The sequence below is a fragment of the Protomyctophum parallelum genome (genome assembly GCF_964188405.1).
Source record: "Protomyctophum parallelum genome assembly, chromosome: 15".
Taxonomy (NCBI): domain Eukaryota; kingdom Metazoa; phylum Chordata; class Actinopteri; order Myctophiformes; family Myctophidae; genus Protomyctophum; species Protomyctophum parallelum.
In genome coordinates this window covers 23,247,623-23,272,622 of record NC_139710.1, presented here as the reverse complement: position 1 = coordinate 23,272,622, position 25,000 = coordinate 23,247,623, and the positions used below count along the sequence as shown (strand labels likewise).

At 43.0% G+C, this 25,000-nt stretch overlaps 1 protein-coding gene across 2 annotated transcripts in view; it reads right to left on the bottom strand.

Moving 5' to 3' along the window:
• The window catches only part of arid3c (AT rich interactive domain 3C (BRIGHT-like)), a 112,993-nt gene that overhangs the window by 85,642 nt on the left and 2,351 nt on the right, over nucleotides 1-25,000 (bottom strand). The window contains exon 3 of one of the 2 annotated variants that reach the window (XM_083784935.1): nucleotides 11,105-11,212. The exons of the other annotated variant lie outside the window; for it this stretch is intronic. Within the exon in view, the coding sequence (XP_083641061.1) occupies nucleotides 11,105-11,212 (108 nt within the window). The remainder of the gene's footprint in view (nucleotides 1-11,104; nucleotides 11,213-25,000) is intronic. 2 annotated transcript variants of the gene reach the window in all.

Genomic DNA, 25,000 nt, shown 5'->3' with positions numbered 1-25,000 from the left:
TCACACACACATTCATACACCGATGGCAGCGGAAACCATGCAAGGCACCAACTAGCACATCGGGAGCAATTAGGGGTTCAGTGTCTTGCTCAAGGACACTTCGACAGTAACTCTGGGGGAGCCCGGGTTTGAACTGGCAACCTTGCGGTTACCATCCAGGCACTCTACCCCTGAACCACCGCCGCCCACAAGGTGTTACAAGACAGTGAAGACACGTACTGCTTCTCAAATCTTTTTGGCTTCAGCTTTCCCTGTTCTCTGAAATTCAAGTGACAACATTCTGCTTAGAAAACAGCAATAGAAATTAGAAAACCATAGCTAGCACCCGCAAGGGACCATTTGGTTCCAAATGTAGCCTACACTCTCAGAGTTGCAGACCCGTAAGGGTCAATAATGGACCCCGAGTTGCTCTCCAGACCCAAGGTTGAGAAACAGGGCTATAACCTATTACAGCTAACCCACGTAGCAGAGTGGCAACACTGTAAGAGATTACTATTCCAAAGCTGATAAGCTGTCAAGAGGTGATAATAACCATATGGTCTGTCACACAAAACACCCACCAGCCAATATTATTTCATATTCACTCACATTATTCATGTGGACAATGAATACACACATTTCTGTTGATGAGATTATGCTGTTTCTTAGTTTGTCTCCCCCCTGAATCCCCGTTTATCCAGAAGCATACACAGACAATCACTCCCGGACGGTCCTTTTACATATACCTCACAGCCCTCATGGGCTCAATCGCTAATCTGTTGATTTAATCTGATGTTTAATCCCCTTAGTTGATCTCTGACCAAGTGAGTTATTTCCAAAGCACTAAGCGCTATATTCTACTGGGTAGGTCAGGGTTAGGGTTAGGGTTAGTAGGGTCACAAAAGAAGTAGGCTCAGATTTTTTTGGAGTAAGTATTCAAAAGTGCAAATGACGAAGGCCATTTTCAGAAATAGCAGATCTAGAGGCGCTCAAAGCGTCGCAGCACGACGCGTTGAGAGTGTGTAGATATGCTCTTTTGATTATATTATAATAGGGCATAATATATTTGTGAAAAAGTAGTGGAGTCAAAAGTACAATGTTTCTATTTAAATTTCCAGAGGAGTTAAAGGGCTGTATTTTGCGTGTCTTAACACATTGAGTACGCCGACTGCCTTCAAAATATAGGCTATAGGAATACCGGAGGTGTCTGATCGCTTTTACTTTGAAAGCCATGAACCGGAAACACTTTCCTAAAAAAGTTGACTTTACAAAGTGACCTCAACATCCCGATCATCTTAAGTACCAGGTCTTATTCCCTATAAACTTGAGTAAACTAAAGACCTGGAGGCGTGATCAATGCTCTTTGGCCACTCAGAATAGCCAAATGGCATTGATCACGCCTCCAGGTCTTTAGTATACTCAAGTTAGGGAATAAGACCTGGTACTTAAGACACGCAAAATACAGCCCAAAGTGTCTCTGATGTCATCGACACTGGCTCACTTCATTCCTGGACTACAATTCCCATAATGCTTTGGTGCACTGCTCCTTCTTGTGGATAGGGGGGGGGGGGTGGCTGTCTTACTGAGACGACAATGTAGTCCAGGAAGTAAGTGAGCCCAGTGTCGATGACATCAGAGACAATGGGCCCACTGCTAAAATCTAAAATATCTAAAACCACATATTACACACATAAAGACCCCCAGGAAAGTGTTCTAAATCTTCTAAACGTCATTAACAAATTGGTTTGTCGCAAAAAAGGTGGGTGAAATGTCCCTTTAAAGTCATCAGCTTGCCAAAAACTCCCAAAATGTACTTTAAAGATGCACTATGTAACTTCCCTGCACAAGAGCTGCCATTTTTACCATTAAGCTATTGCTCGGGGATAAATTCAATATTGACCATCAGGTCAAAATTCGTGTCAGAACCTGTGTCGAGGTGAGACATGACCTTTGACACGATTGTGTGTCTCAATAGAAAAGCATGGAGACAAACCCAATTGTATAAGTTTATATTGAATTAACATACTCTACCACACACAATTACACCTTGTACAAGTTTGAATTAACATGAAAAATGTTGGAATGCTTTTTAATTGATGAAAAGTTGTGATTCATTTTTTCAAGCTTTTGAAATCACACACACACACACACACACACACACACACACACACACACACACACACACACACACACACACACACACACACACAGGGAAACGGTGTACTAAGTTACTGTCCAGCACTGCTTATAGCAAACAGCAGCAGAGTGTCATGCAGCTCATGTCACATTTCACAGGACTAACATGCTGATTACAGAGGATCACATTACACAGCATTCTTAAAGCTACAGTGGACACAGGTCTCCACGCACGCGCGGCGCGCACGCACGCACGCACACGCACACACACACACACACACACACACACACACAAAAGTAATAATAAATAAATAAATAAGCACGTCGTTTTGAAAGGTGTTACATAAATAATGTTCATTATCATTATCATTACTATGCATGGAGGGGGGGGGGGGGGTGGGGGGTTGGTGGGTGAGTGAATAACATTATGATGAATTCCTGTTCTGTTCTTTGTCTATAATAGAAGTGTCTATTTGTACGTCTCTAAATGTTTTGATGAATTGAACATGGTGGACCCCCTTGTAAACAAGTGTAATGCTTAATCGGGTCGTCCACTCACAGTTAACAGTCTTTGTATTGAGTTTGTGCTTGAGATGTTCTGTAATTCTGCAAACTGTTAATACATATTTCAATCAATCAATCAATCAAATACATGATCAAAACATAATAGAAGAGACCTCTTATTGTTTGTCATTACGTTGGTGTGTGGGTGGTTGTGGGTGAGTCGGAAGTCGTACTTTTCAATACTAGACACAACTGTCTCTATAGTCTTTAACTACCTAACCGCCATGGAAGTAGTGGCCCTGCGTGGTGCTTAATGTTACGATAGGCGAACATAGTCGAGTCGAGTCTTATACTGTAGATTGGCCATTTTCTGGCAGAGAGAAACAGTTGTATTTGTAGTAGAGGAGAAAAAAAAGCAGGGATCCCTGAGGGTCCCCCGTCCACGAAGTATATAAGGTTTAAGTGGTCCCCTACTTTAAAAAATGTAGAGAACTAATCCAAATCTTTTGAATTATCTATCTTAATATTTTCAGTTGCATCCCCCCCCCCCCAAAAATAGCAAATATACAAGCACACAACGTGTCACATCACAGTCTCTGACCCCACACACATCTCACCGGCCAAATCACCTGCTTGATGCAATGATCTAGCATTTCAAAGTGCTGACCCCCCCCCCCCCCCCCATTGACTCTCATCCAACAAGGTCAATATAGATTTTTTTTTTAGCCCCCACGTGAGCAAGGCTGCAATAATCCTCTTTTTTTCCTCTTCAGTGCATTTCATATACCAGGATAAGACATGTATTAGATGGGAGGAAACCACTAACAACAAACACACGCATTAGCGTCTCCGACTTCTACAGTATGTAACGTTATTAGGCGGCGGGATTCAGCGGGAAATAGACACAACACCTCTATGTCTGTGTGTGCGCTGATGGAACATGGCCGCCTTTCAGAAGGAAAACATCAAGAATGGACGCTCCTTTCGTTTAAACATGTCATTTCTAGAGCGCAAGCAATGATTTACACTTAACATAGCCTTTAAATCATATATTTAGTATGCAAACCAAATGACTGTACTCGGCAAGAGTAATAACTTACTAGTTATAGTTATACTATAAGCATATTACTCCTTTAAAATGGATGCTATTTTACTTATTACTTGGTTTCAAAATAAACTAGTTCCAGTACATTACAAGTTATTTTACTATATATGATTTTATAACAGATACAAGCTAGCAAAGTTTCGCATCATGACGATAACTTGTAGATATGTTTTTCTGCACGTGACAACCTCCTGGAGTATAAATGATAGGCTTAATATAATCTACCTCAGTGTTTTTTTGCAATTATAACAGTCACTTCTTGTTTACTGAAGAAAGTGATATTAGAGTGCTATATACTTAGTATAGGTAGTGTGACTGACCAATACAGTGTGGTGGTGTCGTGAACCGAAAACACCTGATCTACAAGCTTGCAATATGCCGCAGCTTGAAGACGGGGCATAGTGTCACACACATCACCAGCGTGCACAACTACAAGTACAAACCAGGAGCAGACGCTTTGCGTGAGCCACAAGTGTATAGCGAGCTTTGTTTATACCTCCGGATCCAAGTTCACACGTGTTTTCACAAGCGCCCGGTGGTGTTTTTTTATTTATTTCCCTCTTAGTTTGCGGCTGGAATCAAAAGTGAGTGACCAACTTATTTCCCCGCGGCCCCACTGCCGTGACACTGCGCTGCCTGCGGGGCCATTAAATGAAAGAGCTCCTTCCTCCGTTTGTTGCGCTTAGTGTGTTTAGACAAGCTATCTGAAGGGTGTGTGTGTGGGGGGGGGGGGGGGGGGGGTTGTGGATAAAGGAAGGAAGTGTGTGTGTGTGTATGCGTGCGCGTGTATGTGCGTGCGTGCGCCGTTTTGTTGTGTTTTCACACCGAGGGATCCATAAGCACATTAGGAAGTGTATCTGTTTAGTATTGATTCGGGCAAGCGGCTCAATCTGAATTTACTGATTGCTTCCCTGGCCCCTCTTCGCTGGACGGACGCACAGCTGGCCTCCAAGTGGATTCCTGTTAACCCATTTTGACCCATGGGAACAATTCTGCAAATGTCTTCTAAATCCTGACTGCTTTCTTGAAAAAGCTATGTTTTTCTGTGTCAGTCGTTCTCAAACACTTTCATGTCACTTTTCACGATTCTTCAAAAATAGCAGACCTACAAGCTCGTAGCGCGCCACTCGGCTTGTAGATCTGCTATTTTTCAATAGCTAAAGCATGACATGATGCTTACACCAAAAGTGGTTCTCGCCCAAAATGGATTAAGTCCCACAACCAGTCCATAGCACTACGGATATGAGCAGGGCTGCATTCGTAATAAGACACCCCCCCCATTTTCAGAGGCCGATTCTATGCCTCTGAATCAGTAGTTCTGAGAATTTATTGTCCATTATTCAAACATGTTCAAGAATAGCAGACTTAAAAGCTTGTATGTTTGTATGTATGTATTTTTTAATAACCGATGCTAAAATCTAAAATGACACAGATGGTTTTTAACCACTTACAAGCCCTGTCATATATTAACTTTATTATGTTTTTGGTGCCCTTCGTCATACTACAGTAGGCCTATCACACAAAAGCAGCAAAAAATTGACGATCTACAAGCTGAAAATGTGCCTTGATGCCACCCATTTTCAGCTTGTAGATCATGTATTTTTGAAGTTTCCACCTGACAGCAACGGTATGCCTTTCGTACCACAGATAGCGAAAACAGCTGAATCTACAAGCACAAAACGCATTGTGGATAAATGTTGAATAGGAATTGGAATGTTTGACAAGCCAAATGTCACATTTCCATGCTCTCGCCTTTGTGACTCTTTCATTATTGACTTTCAAGGCATTCAAAGTGCTCATAGTGATCCTCAGCAAAGAATCTATAGTCTCGCTCAGTTAATTCATATCAGCACATCAACATTTCAAGCTGATGTTCTGTACGGATGCAAAGAATGCACCAAAGGTGGCATTAATATCGCATGCAATCAACCCAAATGACAAAGAATCAGATGCTTGGAGTGTGGATCATTGGAAGCTGTGTAGCTCGGGGCCTTTCATTAAGAGCGTCTCAGTGTAGGAGACCATGCGGTTTTTATCAGAGGTTTTCTAAAGAAATGAAAAACAGCCTTCCATCTCTTTGTAATTCCATTGTTCAGTGGATTGCAGTGTTGACCTTGAGGTTCCATTACAGCCTGCAAGGAAAAAAGAAATAATAGGCACAAAGATTCTATAAACACAATCAAACAATTCCCCTTTTTCTTTCCCTTTTGTCCACATGGAGCACGCTGCTATAGAGTAATGTATCTTTGATGGCCGACACGAGCAGAAAAGAACCTGCAACCATTTTTCAACTCTCAAGGTCAGGTTACACATCCCATTAGATACGACGACAGTTATGCGATATAATGGTGGAGTAAACTTCTTAGCCTCTCGTCAATATATTTCTTTCAGGAGAATCCGAGGCGAAATCTGTCGTTTTTGTGACAGACCACACCGGTGCAAGTCATTGTGATTCCAAGACACATTTCAGAAAAATGTGTCTGGACAATGTTGACTGATGAATATATACACATACTGTACTGTACGCGTACAATGAGATTGTGGCATACTGTATGCAAGCTGCCATTGGTATTTCTAGTGCTTAACCACTTTCAACCTGGCATCCCTATTTTGAGCATTGTTGTTATAGGTGAACGCTCAATTATCATCATCATCATCAATTTAACTCACGACCATGTTCACATGGTATGGAGCACAAATATATAAATAGTATACATATACAATAAAAAAGTGTACAATACACAATACATACATAAGACATATAGCAAAAGGCACCCTACTGGCTCACCGTCAAAACGCAGATCTAGAAGCTCCAACGGGCTGCTGACTGTACAACTCAAGAGGGCTAGGTGAAGAGGCTCTTTGCAGAACATCTAGGCAGGCCACGTTATTTATATGCCGATTGGTCCCTCGCACTCGCAGTGCCAAATCGATTCTCGGTTATTATTTTGATACAATATTATGTTAACCCTCTCTTCTCCCCAATGTAGTCACCGCCGTTCTACCCTACTGGCTTACCTGCCAGTGAGGAGCCTCCACCGGGAGGACGCAGAGCCTCCGCCCATTCCTACCGCGCAACACTCACTGCGGACAGGTGCCCGTATAGGAGTATACGGTGACAAATATCACCCTCCTCGCCCGGCTTCCCTCCCGAACACGGGCCATTTGTGTTCATATTATAGATGCTGGACAAAGCCTGCCGGATGCAGATTCCATCCGCTAGCCTCTGTGGCTGCGTGTCACCCTCCCTTACGTTCGCCACACACATGCAATCATTTCATCAATCGTCAACTTCAATTGTTTGCCGCTTCATTCCGTTATCTTCATCTCCCTTCCGGTATTTTCTCTGTCTGCCTTCCGCTCAGTTGTGTGTGTGTCAAATAATAAATGACAAACGGCAAGTGGAGAGGATAGCCCAGTCCTCCATTTTAATTTATACGGAAGACAAACACCCCACATGAGCAGTTGCGTCGTGTAAGTAGGTGGCCTAAAGGAACACCAAATCAATGTTCGCATATCTGAGCGAATAATTCAATATTTTACTGTGTCGCTGCGGAGAATCATATAAACTCCAAAACAACTCTCACAGTGTAATCTCTGGTGAGCCATTCATACGTTTTCGGGGGTGAAGTATTCCTTTAATTCCAACGCCTCCTGTCCATGTTTGTTCTTGTGTCTGTGACGAAACGCAACATGGCATTTCTCACACATCCTCTTATTGCCTCCAATTTGAGGAATAGAGAGCAGATCATTAAAGGTCCTTCCATCAACACCTATGCCTGATTACCTCACATTGATCCACTCCATGTCGTGTCTAATTTCCATCCAACGCCAGGTTTGGGGGACTGGAGCCCACGTTGATTAGTTGATGAAGCTAATAAAGCTCTCAGATCATCCACTCCAATGGCTCCAAAACTGGGGGGGCACTGGGGGAGGGGGTCCCAAAAAATTTCGGGGGGTCCCCAGATGTTTAGCTTAATGTGCAACATTGTTTTCTCACTCAACAGTAAAACAAACCAACATATTACGCAAGAAAGAGGCAAACGTTGTGAAAATAGCTGATCTACAAACGCCACACATTGCGAGGCGTTGCGAGCTTACAGTTCGGATATCTTCGCAATGTTTATTTGTGGAAGCGATCGTCAAACCAAATGTAAATGCCTACAATTAGTGTCTTATTGGAGGGCGGTGGGTGAAATCTCTCCATGCATTGTAGTGCTGTGACTACAACTAACATCTGAGGATTGTGCCAACAAAATGAGACAGAAATCGGCGGAGTGTGTTCTCATTTCACATTTCCCACGTGAGCTCAGATAAATCATCTTTATTGCTCGCCGAGGCCGAATGGAGCTGCAGAGGAAGTGTGTAAAACAAACATGTGGACAGGATCTGGTTGCAGGAATCCTGTTTTCTCTATTAGCCACTGAAAAGATCTAGAGCAGCGGGTCGAGGCATTACATTTAGCTGAACTTGTTCCACCAATAAATATTTTCAAAATAGCCGTTCATGATCTACTGCCAAGGACGAGTTGAACGACTGTTTTTTAGCAAAGGCCCTCACTGCCAAGAACAAGTTGGATAAAAAAATATAATGGGAGGTTGTTGGGGGGGGGGGGGGGGGGGGGTCAAATGTCAACGAAAACCACCATATTGTGTAAAAACACGATTGCAAAACCCAATCCTGATCCGCGTTGTTTATTTTTTTCACAGAAACGGCATTATCTCGTTTTTTGTTTCGAACGCAATCTCCAAATCGATGTTCTCCCTTCCCGTGAACACAACACAGCACGTGTTTCCATCTCCCCAGAATACGGATGCGGCCTGGGGGGTGGCTAGTAGTACTATAGGTTTCCGTCGGGACCAGTGGCGGAAGAAGTAAAAGGCCTGTATTCAACATTTTAAAAGAACAACAGTGTTGGCATCAGCATTATACAAAAGTACTACGTGCGGAGTAAAATTTCTCATTTTTAATGGGGCCCAATTCACAATTTCTTTCAACGTTTTTCCTGAATGGGCGTCGTGCCACATTGTGAGCTTGTCGATCGGCTATTTTCACCGAACGCTTTCCCAACAATGACAGAAAGCAGGCAATACACTAGTATAGAGCCCTGAGGGACTCCGGTCAACCATAATGAGGTTTAAGTGGTTAATACTTGAAATTCTCAATTGAAATAGAACCTCCACATTGTACTCAAGTACATCACTTACTACTTACTTATTAGTTTCCATCTCGGCTCAGCACGACTACACAGGCATGTTAGAAGCTTTTTCCTTTCCCACAGAAGCCAGTCTCAGTGACAGTGTTGCCAGATTTTGTAAGAGAAACAAGCAACCAGGCGTATGAAAAGACCAAAAGAAGCGACTATACATAGTCCACAGAACACATTAAACCCATACACATCGGCTATTTGAAATGGTAGCAGATCTACAATCTCACAACACATCACATTGTGAGCTTGTAGATCTGCTATTTTCAAACAAATCTTGAAGAAACTGTGTGTGTGTGTGTGTGTGTGTGTGGGGGGGGGGGGGTCTGTGACATGACAAGTTTGATCGATTCATTGATCGAATTGATCGATTGAATACTTTATCAACAGTTTTGCAAAGGAAACGGGAAAGTACAGTTCAATACAAGGTCTGCTAAGATAAAGCACTATTGGGCTCCTTCATCAAAAAAACTTTTGAGAACCACTGGTTTAAACAACATCAGGAAGCGAGGCCAAATTAGTAACTACACTTTAGAAACAAGCCCAAAAACTGCAACACCAATATATACAAGCCCTAAGGTCGCTTATAATAAGCAGAGTATGGCAACAGTGCTCAGTGTGTGTGGAGTCATTTAGCATGGGTGTGTGAGTTCTGCCCTGCTTCCAGGCTCAGGGCTATAATATGCTAATTAGAGAGCCTGCTCTATGATGCCATATGAGCTGGAAAATCATTATTTACCATGGTGCTGCCTGGGTGTCAAACAAAGGCTTTAAAAACACCTCTGGACAGTTCCAAACACCTCTATTTGGAAGAATGGAACCATATGGACAGACGCCGTACATGTTGGGCACCCTTTAGCGCTAAATTAACTCTGAGACTAGTACTGTGTTAGGACAGTGGTTGTCACCCACCCCCCCCCCCCCCCCTCCCCCACCCACACACACACACACACGCAAAATAAATATAATTTAAAATAGTCAATGCATAAAATAGATCTAAATTGATGATTTGATTACATTCATTACACTGAATACATTCAAACTGATCTCAAGGACCGGCCCCCATTTTCAGAACCACGATAGGATATAATTAGCGGACTTGGTAACCCTGCTGGCTGTCCCATTGGCCAGAAGCGAGCCGTGTATAGGGGCTGGAGACGAGGCAGCCAATGAGAACGACTCGTCAGGATGACTAGCTGATGACGATTTGTACATTTCATGGGCTTTCACTAATCAGCCGCTTTCCAAGCAGCTGGTGAAAGAAAACTGTGGACGTACAGCTGAAGCTATATCCTTAGAGGTGTTGGCTTCTTTAAAAACTTGCACGTAACTCGACACCCCCCTACTCCCCTGCCCGCCTCCACGCGCACACGCACACAGACACACAGACACACACACACACACACACACACACACACACACGGACGGACACACACACACACAGACACGCACACACACACATGATTAGTGGGAGTGAGTTTCAGAAGCTTGCTGCTCCCGCAGTTTGGAGTGTCAACTCTCCTCGCCTGGCTTCTCTATCAGCCAAAAAGCAGTATAGTCTTTCCAACAGGGCTTTACACTACTACTGGTTGAAGGGAGGGGGGGGGGTGCAGGGGATTGGGTGGTGGGTGCGTTGGGGTGGGAGTTGTACGGTGAGAGGGGAGGGAAGCCCGTGGAGGAAACTTGACCAGTCCAGCTATTGTTAGTCCAATACACCTCCTGTCACTCAAGGCTAAATTGTTGGGGGGGGAGGTGGGGGGGTAGAGTATATGAGCATGTAAGATAGTGTGTGTGTGAGTGTGTGTGTGTGTGTGTGTGTGTGTGTGTGTGTGTGTGTGTGGTGTGTGTGTGTGTGTGTGTGTGTGTGTGTGTGTGTGTGTGTGTGTGTGTGTGTGTGTCCGTGTGCGCGCGCGCTTGCTCTGCTGAAATTCTCAGCTTCCGTTGTCGTCGTGCAGTTGTGTGTTTGTGTGAGTGAAGTTGTCAACGAAGGTGCAATTGTGTTGATGAGGATTTTTTGTGTCGTGTCGTGTCGGTGTGTTAGTGTCGAGTTGATTTCGTGAACACTGTTTTTTTGCCCAAAATGTATTTTTCATTGTGGGGGGAACTACAACAGGCTCTCAATGGTTAATTTGGGGGGTGGGGGGGGGGGGGGGGGGGTGGGGGGGTTTACTGACCTCCTGAATCAGAGACGCGGAGCCTCCGCCTGCAGCGACACTTGCATTTCCCAGCAGCCTCCTCTCTGCTGAGTGGGGGGGGCGCTGCTCGCTGCCTCTGCTGCCTGACTGGAAGCATTCAGAGAGGCACAGAGCCAGTCAGGGACACGGCGCCACCGTTTGGCGAGGATGGCACATGGCAGGAGGACACGTAGCAACAGGCTACTGTACTGTACTGCACTGCCACTAATATACAGTATATATATTTATATTTATATATATATAATCCATACTCTGGGCATGTCACTATAGTATAGGCGAAACATTTCGAAATGATAAAAACTTAGAAATGTTTCAGACTTTTCACACAAATAGCAGATCTACAAGCTCATAGTGGGTCACAATGCATGCTTCCAGATCGGCCATTTCCGTCATTCATCATGCGAGTATATAGAGGGTTTTAAGTGATTTCATGCACTTGCATACTACATGTCATGCACATGCACTCTAAAGAGGTTGGAGCTTAGTGCATTCAAATCCAAGCTGGAAGCCACAAATCCAACCCTAAAAGGGGGGAATTAAAATGCAAAGAGACGAATGCAAAGCGTGTGTGGGATTCCTCCATGCAAAGGACATGCAAAGGAACATGCATGTTAGTTGGCTTTACGTCATGGAAGGGTTATGACAGGCGAACAGGGCTCCAGGATCCTTTGTGTCTCTAAGGAAGAGCCAAACTAAAGAATTTGCATTGAGATGCAAACATACGTATATGTCTCCTTTCACCTCCGTCTTGACTCTGCAAGCATATAACTTGTATAAGCATTATGCTGCGTTCACACTGGAAGCCGCAAAGCTACAGGCTACCATTTGTTCTCAAAGGAAGCCAGCGACACTTAGAGATACAGAGATACACCCGACGTTCGTAGCTGCTGCTACAAAAGCTACAAAAAACGTTGCACTGGTTTACAACTTCAGCTACAAAGCTATACATGCTGTGTATCTTTTGTATCTTCCAGTGTGAAAGCAGCATATTTAGTACCATACTCAAATGATATTTTAACCAGCAAACAACCATTTTTCTTGTGAGGATCAGCAAAATGGTCATTAATATCAATTTATCCAACTCTACTGTACCTATGGGGACATTTGGGCCTGCACAATTATAGTTGTGCGCACACTCGTGCACACGCACGCACACACACACACACACACACACACACACACACACACACACACACACACACACACACACACACACACACACACACACACACACACACACACACACACACACACACACACACACACACACACACACACACACACACACACACACACACACACACACACACACACACACACACAGATCTTAGCTTCCCTCCGCCCGGGGCAGATGCAGAAGGGGGAGGGGGTGTGTATTGTGTCCCGGGGCGATATGAAAATAAACGCCGCCTGCTGAGCGGGATTAGTGAGCAGTTAATTTACTTAAGTTACACCTGATCTCTACAGCTCCACCAGCACCCAGGGAACACATCAGATAAGACCCTTCCAGATTACCCTCAATCTGGGGAGGGGGGGGGGCAGCACTCAGCGCCTTCATTCTAGGGTTGCTTTTATATATATATATATATATATGCTTCCAGGTGTGCCCCCATACCGCAGAGACGTAGAAATATGGCTTTATGTGCCATACATGAATACGAACAAAACACATACACAAGCAACTGCACACACACGCACACGCACACACACACAACCACAGAATGTATGACACGAGGTCCAACAGATGCAAACGGTGTGCATGTCTCTTGCAAGTGTGTCTTGTCAGCTAGTCGCAATTTATACATATCACACTGTGCACCCCCTCCCAAACGCACGCACACACACACGAATGCCACATGCATGCCCACACACTCACTCCAACACGCCCGCACACACATCAGTTCATGTTTCAATCCTTTCCCCAGTTGTCAAATAAACGCCTCTAAATCCAACGTTCAGATTAGATATTCATTAAGCAGCATTTCTTTCGGTCTTTAAATGCCAACCAACCACATCACTGCACTCAACCCATGGAAGTAGCACCTGGCCCATTTTCAGCCTCGTCTTCCTAATCAATGGTGGAAAATGTACCCAATTTGTTTACTTAAGTTAAAGTATCAATACTGTAATATTGAAATAGTATAATTCAAAAGTAAAAGTCCCGAATTCTAAATGTACTTGAGTAAAAGTACAACGTATCAAAATGTCATCAAAATCTACTTAAAGTACCAAAGTTCTCATTATGCAGTTCAAGTTTTCAAATGTACATAGGGCTGAAGTGGTTAATGTACGGTATATGTTTTGTAATAATAATCAAAACCTACAAAGTAACTAGTAACTAAAGTACAAATAAGTAGTAAAAAGTAAAAAGTCGGCCTGGGCCGTGGCTCAGCGGTCCAGGCACCTTGGCTGGTAATCCAGTCTGGCAGTGTGCCGCGGGTTCGACTCCCGATCCCGATGGCCTTTAGTAGCATGTCTTCCCCCCCATCTCTCTCCCCAATTCCTGTCAGCCTACTGTCTGTCCCTCCATAAAATATACAAAAAAAAAGAAAAAGAGGTAAAAAGTCCAATATTATTTGGATCTATAATGTAGTGGAGCAGAAGTAAAAGTGGACATGGGCTGTGGACATTTCAGAAACCAGCCTACCAGTGACTTCTATTTCAGCATGTAAACTTTCCAGGAAGAGAAAGACTGTATAGTCTCTATTAGCTTGGAATCACCATCGATTATGTCACTGGTAGGCAGGTTTCTGAACGGCGCACAACTCGCCAATGAGACACAGAGTGAGTAGACAGAAATGGTTCCATCTTATACCGAGCATTAGTGAGAATCAAGTGTACGGAGATAAGGTTGAAAATGAGTGAAGTTCTCCTTTAACACATTTTTTGCTAAGGATGTGTATACAACACGTCTTTTATATCAAAACCAGTGCTAAGGACGTGTATAGGCGTCCTTTGGTCTTTTATATTAATATGTATATTAAAAATAAATTAAAAACGTTTTTTTGTTGTTTTTCTTTGGGGTGGGGGGGGGGGGGGGGGGGGTTCTATGGTTTGGACCAGATGGGCAATGTTCTGTATTCATTTCTGACTTCAGCATGCCTCTCGTTTGGAATATTAACGCTTGTAGAGAGACTTTAGCGTGACCAGCGCGAGGTAAGAATGGAAGATTATGCCTCCTGATTATTATTTTTTGGGGGGGGGGGGGGGGAACGAAGGCAGGGCTTTATATTTTCAAATATGCTGGCGCATCCGTTGTGTTAAGCACTGCACTTTAAGAGCCAGGGGAGAGCAAATCAGAATGAGGGGAGGTATCAGGTGGGGAATTTTGGGGGGAGGTGGGTGGTGTTAGGGGAGGGGGTGTTACTACATACGATTGCCCAGGCTAATCCTAGCAACATGGATATCATTGCTGTCGAGTGGAAACCAATATGTCCATTGTCCAAAACCTTTTTTTCATTTTTAAATTTTTGTGAAAATAGTGTTGTTGGCTTGTAGTTCAGCTATTTTCATAAAATAATTGTGCGACAGTCTCGTGTGATGAAGCAGTAGGGCACGCACGCACACACCTTGTAGATTAGCTACCCCCTCCAACCCCCAAAAGGAATGCTAGGATTCAAGTGTATTAAGTGCTAAATGTACGCAACAAATATTAAAGAAAAAGAAAAAGGTTTCTCTCACACAAAGATTTGGCAGCCCCCTTTACTAACTCAGAGGACCCCCTCGGGGTCCCGGACACCGTGCCCGTCGAAGACCCATGCATTAAAGAAACGTCTCAAAGGGCCACTCACACGAGAACTGATTCAGCAATATGTTAAAAGCTACAGTTCCACTTCAATACACGCCAGAGACCTTGAATTCTTTTCTTTTTTTTTTACAGCGCCAATCTAATCTGCAAGCCCCTGTGCTCTGTCCCCATCAATGATTACTCAATCTCGTTAGCGGGCCCGCCGGGGCAACCAGACTTGCACACACGCAAATGTCTCCGCAGGCATATACAGCTTATATGGTTCCATACATGTAGGCAGAGTCAGGAGAGAAGAGAGAATTGCTGAATCGCTGTTATATCAAGCACCCGCTAGGCAAATAAGGCCGAAGGTCGCGTCTATATGAAGATCCTGTGAACTTTTCCCCCTGGGTTTTGTTGTTATCTGTCCTATTTAAAATAGCTGTCCAAAGTGGATTTGGTCGCCCAAGTCCTGCTAAATGTCCACCTACCCTATTATGTCCAACCTCATGTACATACACGCAGTACTTTTGTATGTTAAAGGTTATAAATGTGCACAGGCCTATCTTAGATTTTTTAAATGTAATGTTGTCCAATTTGTATGGTAGAGTATGTTAATATAATACAACCTTTGTCTCCCTGTTCGTCTATTGGGACATTTCCTAAGATCGTGTCAAAGGTCATGTCTCACCTAGACACAGGATCTGAATTTTGACCTGATGGTCAAGATTCAATGTATCCCCTGAGCAAGCAGGCTCTACTAACTCAATGGTAAACATGTCAGCATTTGTGCAGGAAACCCGGTTCAAAATCCAGGATAGAAGAGTTAAGTTAAATAGTGCTGCTTTAATCATAATCAACTAAATCAAAGTCAATAATAATAATGCAAATAATGGCATTATGGATTTGAAGTCATGTCGCCCCAGCCCTAGCTCATCATAGAAAAACTTGAATGTGGGGAATGTACCCTCCCCACTGTGCCTTTTGTGTGTGTGAGACATACATTAAGTTATATATAATGCCCACGAGCTCACAGCTGCCAAGTTAATGGTCAATGAGGGCAGCATTTAGTGCGTACTTTAAAATGAGCTGCATCTGTTACTGATTTCTATTGCTTCAGTTCTGTATCGCACTGAGTGGACAACATGTACCAGGGTTGGAACAAGTACTCAGATGATTTACTTCAGTAAAAGCAGCAATACCAATGACGAAACACTTTTAGCCTTATATTTTTAAGTGAAAGGCCTGTATTCAAAATAAGTATTGGCATAAATAATAAAGTATGTGTACTTAAAAGTACCATAATTAAAGTTTCAAATTGTGTCAGAATCAGTTGAATATAGCAGATGTACAAGTTCATTTGTTTAAATAGACATCAAACATTTGTATAAAATAGGGTTCAAGTCGTTTAATACATTTGTTGTAATAGTAATCTAAACCTCCAAAGTAAATAAATAGCAGTTAATCGTTCAAATAAATTGTAGTGGAGTAAAAGGTACAATATCTGCCTCTGAGATGTATTGAAATATATTGTAGGCGAAGCATAAAGTATCGAAACATGGAAATAGCCGAGTGCGGTAAAACAGTGTTTTTCAACCAGTGGTCCTTGAGGGGGTTCCAGGTGTTCCCCAGCTAAATGGAGAGTTGGTAACCATTAACCAAATGGTTATTAGATCTTTAACGAGTGTAAAATGAAACCAAATGGACCCTTATGAGTCCATTTGGTTTCATTTCACACTGTTAACGTAAACGTCAGCTATATTTAATTTACAAGAAGTCTACACAATTAGAGAATGTAGAAGAATTGTTATTTTTGATCTTTTGCCTGCTATATCGCCTAATGGTACCAAACTACCAACATCAATACGGCATGGAATTGTGGACAAAATCTTATCCAATGACAACAAAACATTGTACGTTTTACATCTGAGAGGCTTTGTATATCAAATATCTAAATACTGAATCAAGCAACTTAGACGATCAAATGACCCCCCCCCCCCCCCCAAAAAAAAAGGTGAAAAGTGAAATACCCCTTTAAGTAGGTACAGTACTTGAGTACGTACTTAGTTACTTTTCCACAGCAGGGCAACACCAAGGCATGATGGGGGATAGGGATACATTCAGCAGCGTTTAATCTGACAGGTCGGGTACAGCGTGGGGCTGAGAGGTAGAAAGTCGGGCCCCTGCTCTTAACAGCCCCCCCCCCCCACCTCAAACCCTTAGGGGCCATGGAGGGGCCCCATAACTAATGATGTGAGGCATTTCACTGTGCTTACATTCCAAAGCCACGACCCTCCAATAACAAGCTCTGTAATGACCACACCGTTAGCCGTGTCACCGTCGCCACCATTGTACTCATTAATTGTCACACGAATGATTGCGACGAACAATTTAATTGGTTTCATTTTGTGCACTGAACGTTCAAGGGTGGGGGTGGGGGGGGGGGGGGGTCCTATTAAGACCTGAGGCAGATTCTACAAATGCCTTCTAAAATCAGCAGTTCTCACACTTTCAAACTGGCTGCTCTGTGAGCTTTTGTAGCATTGTACATGTTTGTAATGGCCAATCTGAGATCTGAAACGACACAGATGCTTTCACAGTTTTAATGGGATATCTTTTTGTTTGCCTTTTAGGATTCGTAAACAAGACATTTCACAGGACAGATATATGACAAATAACTGTCATAATATATAGAGAAAGGACTGACATATTTAATAACGTAATACTTTAAAAGAAAATCAACCCATTGTGAGGTTATTTGCACTAGTTATGATAATGTTTGGAACCATTTGAACATATGATGAACATATGAAACAAGAATAGCGGACAATAATCTCATTATCTTATAATTATTATTTTACATAACAATCGTGACAGAGCTAGGCACTGTGTACAACCAGATATACCTGTCTGTACATTCCATACATGTACATCCAATCAAAAAAGATTTAAGAAAAGAGATATCGAACCACATCAGTGATCCCCCCCCCATGATCAAACGAACGGGCGGCCGTTGGAAAAGTCGAGTCACAGACACGCGGAGCGGAGCGCGGTGAGGCAATGTTTGCCGACCAGTCTGATCTCGTAAACAGAGGAGGGGGGTGAGGGGCTTTTGCAAGCAGCTGCAGAAATTCCAGGCCCGCTGCGATTAAAAAGTAACACCCACATTGAGGTTGGGTGGGAGGGAAGAGGAGATGGAGGGGGGTGTTTGAACAGGCTTGCAAGGGGACTCTACTGGGCTCTGTTCTAAAGAAGAAGAGACAGTTTGGAGGCTTTTGCACACACAGAAAAGAGCAAGTTAACGCCTCAATGGCGTTTGTGCCAAAAAGAAAAAGAAATGTTTTAACTGGACACTCAATCCTCCTCTTCCTCCTTGACACCCGTAACTTATAGACACTAAATGAGAGAGAGAATAAAACATAAATAGAGGAGAGGTGGAACATGGCAGGAGTGTGTGGACAGCAGTGTGGGGGGGGGGGGGGGGGGGTTCTTGGGCAAACATTGTATTAAAACCCTTATACACAGTGGGCTGTGCGAACACACGCACGCACGCACGCACGACAATGTCTATTTCTCAAATTCTACTATACTTGTGAGGACATCTGGCTCTCGCAAGTATAGTAATACAAGCACACACACACACACACACACACACACACACACACACACACACACACACACACACACACACACACACACACACACACACACACACACACACACACACACACACACACACACACACACACACACACACACACACACACACACACACACACACACACACACACAGCGTATAGGTTTTACGGCCCCTCCCTCCATGAGGCGGTCCTATATAAAAGTTATAGCACACGGTGAAGGAATCCAGGAATGTCATTAAAGGGTTTCCAGTGACGGAGCACATTTTAACATGGAGGTACAGCTGTCACAGCCTAGCATGGAGGGGCCGGGGGGGGGGGTTGTCAAAGGAACCCCAAATTAAATGATAAAATGATCTTGTGCGAGGGACCGCCCACACAAAATTTGTTTAGCTATATTCGAAACAATTTAACAACTAAACAGTTATTAATTTTTTTCTATACACATAGGGTTCAAATGGTGAAACGGTGACAAGATTTTTGATGCTATATCAACTGGGGACCCTCTGGAACACCCTCAAGAAGCCATGGTGGTCCCCTCTAGAACCCATGGTGGTCCCCCGCAGACCCTACTTTTGAGAACTTTGAGAACCACACTGGCCTACTGTATATGATGCGCGCATGCAGGGCCCCCCCTGACAAATCAAGTTCTTTGCCATATGGAGATGTATTTTTTTCATGCATATGTGTTTCCCTCAAACCCTCTGTCGTAGAGTTACAGCTGTAGGCCTACAATACCTGTGCCGTTTTCTTTTTTTCTAAACCAACTAAATAGCTTTTCCATAAAAGAGCCGATCTACAAGCTATTTTGGGCTAATGTTGGGCTAAAGTGGTTGCATTCCACATCTCAATGCATTTCGCGTGTGTGTGTGTGTGTGTGTGTGTGTGTGTGTGTGTGTGTGTGTGTGTGTGTGTGTGTGTGTGTGTGTGTGTGTGTGTGTGTGCATGCGACAAATTGATTACATCGCTTATACTGTATATATGTGTTGTACATTTTCATACATTTAATAATTTATTAAAGACAGCCGAGATAGCAGATCTACAAGCTTGCGTCTGGCTTGGCTGTCATTCAGTACAGTATAGGTTAACAAAGGGGTTTCAGTGCAGTCAGTGCCCAGCGTGCGTTCCTTTCAAAGGGCGGTCGCTCCGGTCTTTATGTGGCAGGCATTTAGGTGGGACGTGTTGGGATGGGGGGTGGGGACGTTAAAAGGTGGTGTGTTTTCCAAGACAAGCTCTGGAGGAATGGATGGATGGATGGTTGAATCCGCGGGGAAATTTAGTGTGAGTGTGAGTGTGAGTGTGAGAGTGAGAGAGAGAGAGACCCCTTTTCCACCAGTGTTGAACCAGTTCAGAGTGTTTCCACTGAAAATGAATTGGCTTCGGAACTAGAACCAAAAAATGGCCACTGATTCTGTGAAAGCACCAAAGGTTCCAAGAATCTAGAACGAACCCAGTTCTGGAACCAAAGTTCTTTCGGTGGAAAAAGGAGCCAGAAATAGACATGTGTACAGACAGACAGAGAGAGAGAGAGAGAGAGAGAGAGGTAGAGAATAGATACAGGTAGAGAAACATTGAGACTGTCTATCCAGTGCAGTGTTTAGTATTGTAAATGATCAATTTAGCACTTTTTATCCAAAGCACTTTACACAGATTGTGCATTACATTCGCACACAAATTCATACACCAATGGTGTTAGGAAACCATGCAAGGCACCAACCTGCACATCGGAAGCAATTAGGGGTTCAGAGTCTTGCTCAAGGACACTTCGACACTAACTCTGGACGAGCAGAGTTATGCGCAGCTTCTCTCTCAAGCTCACATACAAACGTTAGCACGCCATTCTCATGGTGTTTACACGTGGACAATATATTTGTCCACATATATTCCAATCAAGATTCCAAAACTTAAAACGTTTACATGAATGCCAAATAAAAGCAATCCTCGTTTATACATTCGATCGGAACATTACTTTTGACGTGCACAAAGTGCTTGTTTTGTTTTGTTTTCTCACTTTTCTGTCAATTTTCCAACCAGAGAGCCAACCAGAAACGATGGGAATAAATGTTTACATGCTGATATTTCCCTGTTGATTATCCACCGCATTATACCACCCCTGTCAGACCGGAGTCACTCTGAATATTAGTGGAATTAAATAGTAGTGTGCATCCATATCAACACAGACAATGAACAACCAGCAGCCAAGGGGGAAACAATCTCCAAAAAGGAATATTTGGATTCTGTAATAATTAGGAGTTTAGGTTTGGAAAAGGGGCCTTTGACAGCAAAGTCATGGACTTGTACTCTACTACCACTTTAGGAATTTTGAGGCCAGACACAATAATATCCAAATCATTGAATGTCCAAATGGAACCAAAATAGACTCTTCATCTGAAACGGGTTTGAATTCATTTTTCTTTTCTTCACTTTGCTTTTTTTTGCTCATGCACAGATGCATGAGCTCATGCACAGATGTATGAGCAAGCAGAAAGCTAATCTTCTTTGATGGCAGATAGAAGGAAAGTCTAAATCAAAATACAAATGCCCCAAAAGTGAGTGATGAGTGATGGACTTATATGGGGTGAAACCCATTTGGTTTTGCCAAACAAACGGCTATTGAGCATTTGAGCAAGGACCACAGGTAAGAAATTGCAATAGTTAAATTGAATGTCTTTTCAACAGATATACCAAACAACAATATCATTTAGCATCATTATAGGTAAAATATATCAACACTAATGAAGGGTTTCATCGACCCCAAGCCTTGACTGTATACGTCAATTCAATGTAGTGAAGTCCTCAGTGTTCATAATATCCTTTTATAACTCTGAGAGTGTACAGATGGAACCAAATGGACCCTTACAGGTCCATTTGCTTCCATCTGTACACCATCAGAGTTAAATAAACACTGATGATTTTGTTTACAGTGTAGTTGAATATCAGCAAATCACTCCATCCATGCTCACAAACAGAACTACAATGAATCCCCCCCCCCCCTAAAGACAGTCACCTGATGTACCATATAGGGGTTTACATTAAAAGGGTTGTCAGTGAAAAAGTTGCCATTCTGTGCTGACAATTCAAACGCGGGTCTGGGCTCTACGTTCTATAGTGGTCTTTTATCCACATACACAGAATATGTGTGGACTTGTAACATGTGATGTGCTGTGCAAAGGCAGACAATGGCCGTTGACAGGCGTGTGCACGCGGCACGCTGAACGCACATGAACGCACATCAAAACAAACAGATAATGCACGACTCTCTGGCAGGCATGGCCAGAGAGTTCTTTGTGCCTTTTACTCCCTAATTGTTTATTTATTCACTTTGTTTTGCTTTTCCCTGATAGTGGTGCTATTTTCTGCATGCATGCTTGTGTGTGCGTGCGTGTCTGTGCAGTGTGTGCATGTCTGTGTGTGTGTCTGTGTGTGTGTGTGTGTGTGTGTGTGTGTGCGTGTGTGTACATGTATGCGTATGTGCATTTGCATATGCTGCTCCTGTGTGCTTCTGTGTGAAAGAAGTAATCAATTTCACTCCAGATCTACTCGCTTCCAGCGCAGTCTGTAGTAGATCTGATATGCGGCTTAATTGGTTAATGTATGTATTAGTAATAATCTAACTCATGTTTTATTGTTATATTGCAATATTTGCAGATGTACTGTAGTGGATTAAGAGTATACACACACACACACACACACACACACACTCAATGGTAAAGAGGTGCACGCACATCCAAAGATTTTCAACGGGTGCAGGATCCAAAAAAAAGACTGCGAAAGGAGAGATGAGATCCGCACACCGTTTTTAAAGCTCCCAAAGTAATTTATTGATAACAGAGCGGACCAAGAAATACAACGTTTTGGCCTAACCGGCCTTCGTCAGGTATACTGCACAGCCGCACACACACACGGGGGAGGGGTGTGTGTGTATAACAGCACGCGATTTAGTTTGTGTTTGGTAATAGTTTGGCAGGGAGCCCACATCCACATCCAGTGGCTGTGCAGCGCTGCCAGAGAGGAGATCCCTGACATTTTTGGGCGTGAGGCAGTGAGGCGGTCTGGAATGCTACCAGCTCTAGTTTCCTGCTGATCCTGACCTCCTGCCAAAACGCTACGCAACTACTCTCTCTGTCTGTCTGTCTGTTTTTCTCTCTCTCTCTCTGTCTATGTCTCTCTCTCTCTCTCTGTCTATGTCTCTCTCTCTCTGTGTCTCTGTCTTCGTCTCTCTCTCTCTCATGTGTCTGTCTGTCTGTCTCTCTCTCTCTCTCTCTCTCTCTCTATCCTCAGCTCTTTGTCTTGCGTGTGTTTTTTGCGACTGTAAGGAATTTCCTTTATGTTTTAATGGTCTCATGTCTTTAGATAACGCTGTGCATTCTCTCCCAGGGTCATTACTGTAACATTTTATCACCACAGCACTCACTTTAAGAGACACAGCTTCGGGTCCGCTGCCCATCCTGATTCAGGAGAGTCCTATTATACCCATGTTTTGAGGCGCCATCATTTGTCAAAACACAAATGATGGTTTTCTTATCAATTTGACAAAGAGATTAAAGTTTAGAAGAATTAAGAGAAGAATTAACGTACAACATACGACCAACATAGAAAAAATAGGAGCTCTACAAGCTGAAAAAGCATCACAACGCTAAAGAATATGTCAATTCGTTTTTTTTGCCATAGTACATAATTTATTTTAATTATTGGTCACTGTCAGTCATGTCTTCGTTTATTTAAGTTATTTGTCATAGTATATATGCCTGTGCAATTTGTTTACAAAGACTAAAGTGCAAATAGAAATGTAATATCATGTCACAATGTTCAATGACAAAAAGACAACGTAAATCAATCATTGCCATTATTTGTATGATATTTAATCATCAACTAAAATGTCATGACGGTGACAGCCCTGTTCCCATGCTTGGCACAGTGGAGGACTTTGTAATTCAGGCGTGAATATTGGCTAGAAACCTTGTAAGTCCAAACAAACGTTACTTTCTCAGGAAATGTCAAAAAAAGAAGCTGTGTTCCAATGGATCAAATAATCATAAGCTCTTGTTAAGAAATATATCCACAAACACTTACAGTAACCACTTTCAACCCGGTATTCATATTTCAAGCATATCGTTATATAGGCCAAAACTGTGAGATTGTAGATCGGATATATTGTTCGCACCGGTTTAAGACAACGCAGGGCATTGATTAATGGAGGGAAAAAAAGTGTTACAAGATGAAATATGCAGATACAAGGTCTCCACGCGACAACAAGGATAAGTGATTTAGGGGTGTTAGTAAACATGGGCCGGTCTCTCTGGGTTAAGATCAGATGAGGCGCGCTAGCCTCTGCAGGGTCTTTTTTTTTATATATTTAGCCGCACACTTGTTCCTATTTCCAAAGATGCATTTACTGCCTTGCAAAATTGTGGTTTTGTTTTGCAACTTTGAACGCGCTCCCGAACGCTGGCTCCACTCTGTCTGCCGAGCCGTCCATAAGCTCCTTTTTATTGTTCCATGACCATTACACTCAATGGCTGCATTCAAATGACCCCCCTCAATAACTGAACATCCTGTTCAATCTTTGATCTATATATATATATATATATATACACACACACACACACACACACACACACAACACACTTTATACATTACATTTGTGTATTACATGATACTCTCTTTTTTTTCTTGCAGGCAGCATTCAAAACACACGAATTGCTCTAAATCACAAATACAGACATGCTACGACTCCATTATTATTTATGAACAATGGACAGCTTCTATACCGAAATGCTGGCCTGACGCACAAAACTGAAAGGAATTATGTCAAGGAAAAGAGATATAGGTAAAGATTGCACACTATTGACTCATGTTTGGAAACTGTACGCCGAATGTGTTTTTCATCAACAAGGCTGCCAACTCTGTCCATCTTCCACAATAACTGCTTTTTTGTGTGTGTGTGTGTGTGTGTGTGGGGGGGGGGGGGGGGGGGTTGATATTGCATTTCCATGCATTGGGTAATGCTTTTAATGGTCCAGTGCTAATGCAGTCCCTAATGTACACATCGCATTTAGGAAAGACTCTAAATGATCTATCATAAATAAAGAATGACATAGGCTTGCACACACTCACACACACAACACACCACAATATAGATCTGCGTGCACCAAAGAGGCTGGCCATTGGAAATATATAGAGTATATCTGTATAACTGTATATCAGTCAAACATAATTCCTGGCTGTCATATAGACTGCACTGTAATGTCAGCAATAAAACACTATAACAGTTGGAGTGCTGTCCATCTTCTTTCATTTATCAGTCAGTGCTATTGTAAAATGCCAAGCACACAATTAGCACATCATTCTCCACATGTTTACTCTAGTAGTGGGGTCTCAAAGTGGGGTTCAGGGACCCCCAGGGGTCCTTGAGAAGGTTCCAGGGGGTCCCAGCAGAATTAGTGGAATATAGCATGCTTACCCACTTTATTTTTCCCCTCCTTTTTTGGAGAGCTTGTATTAGCTATT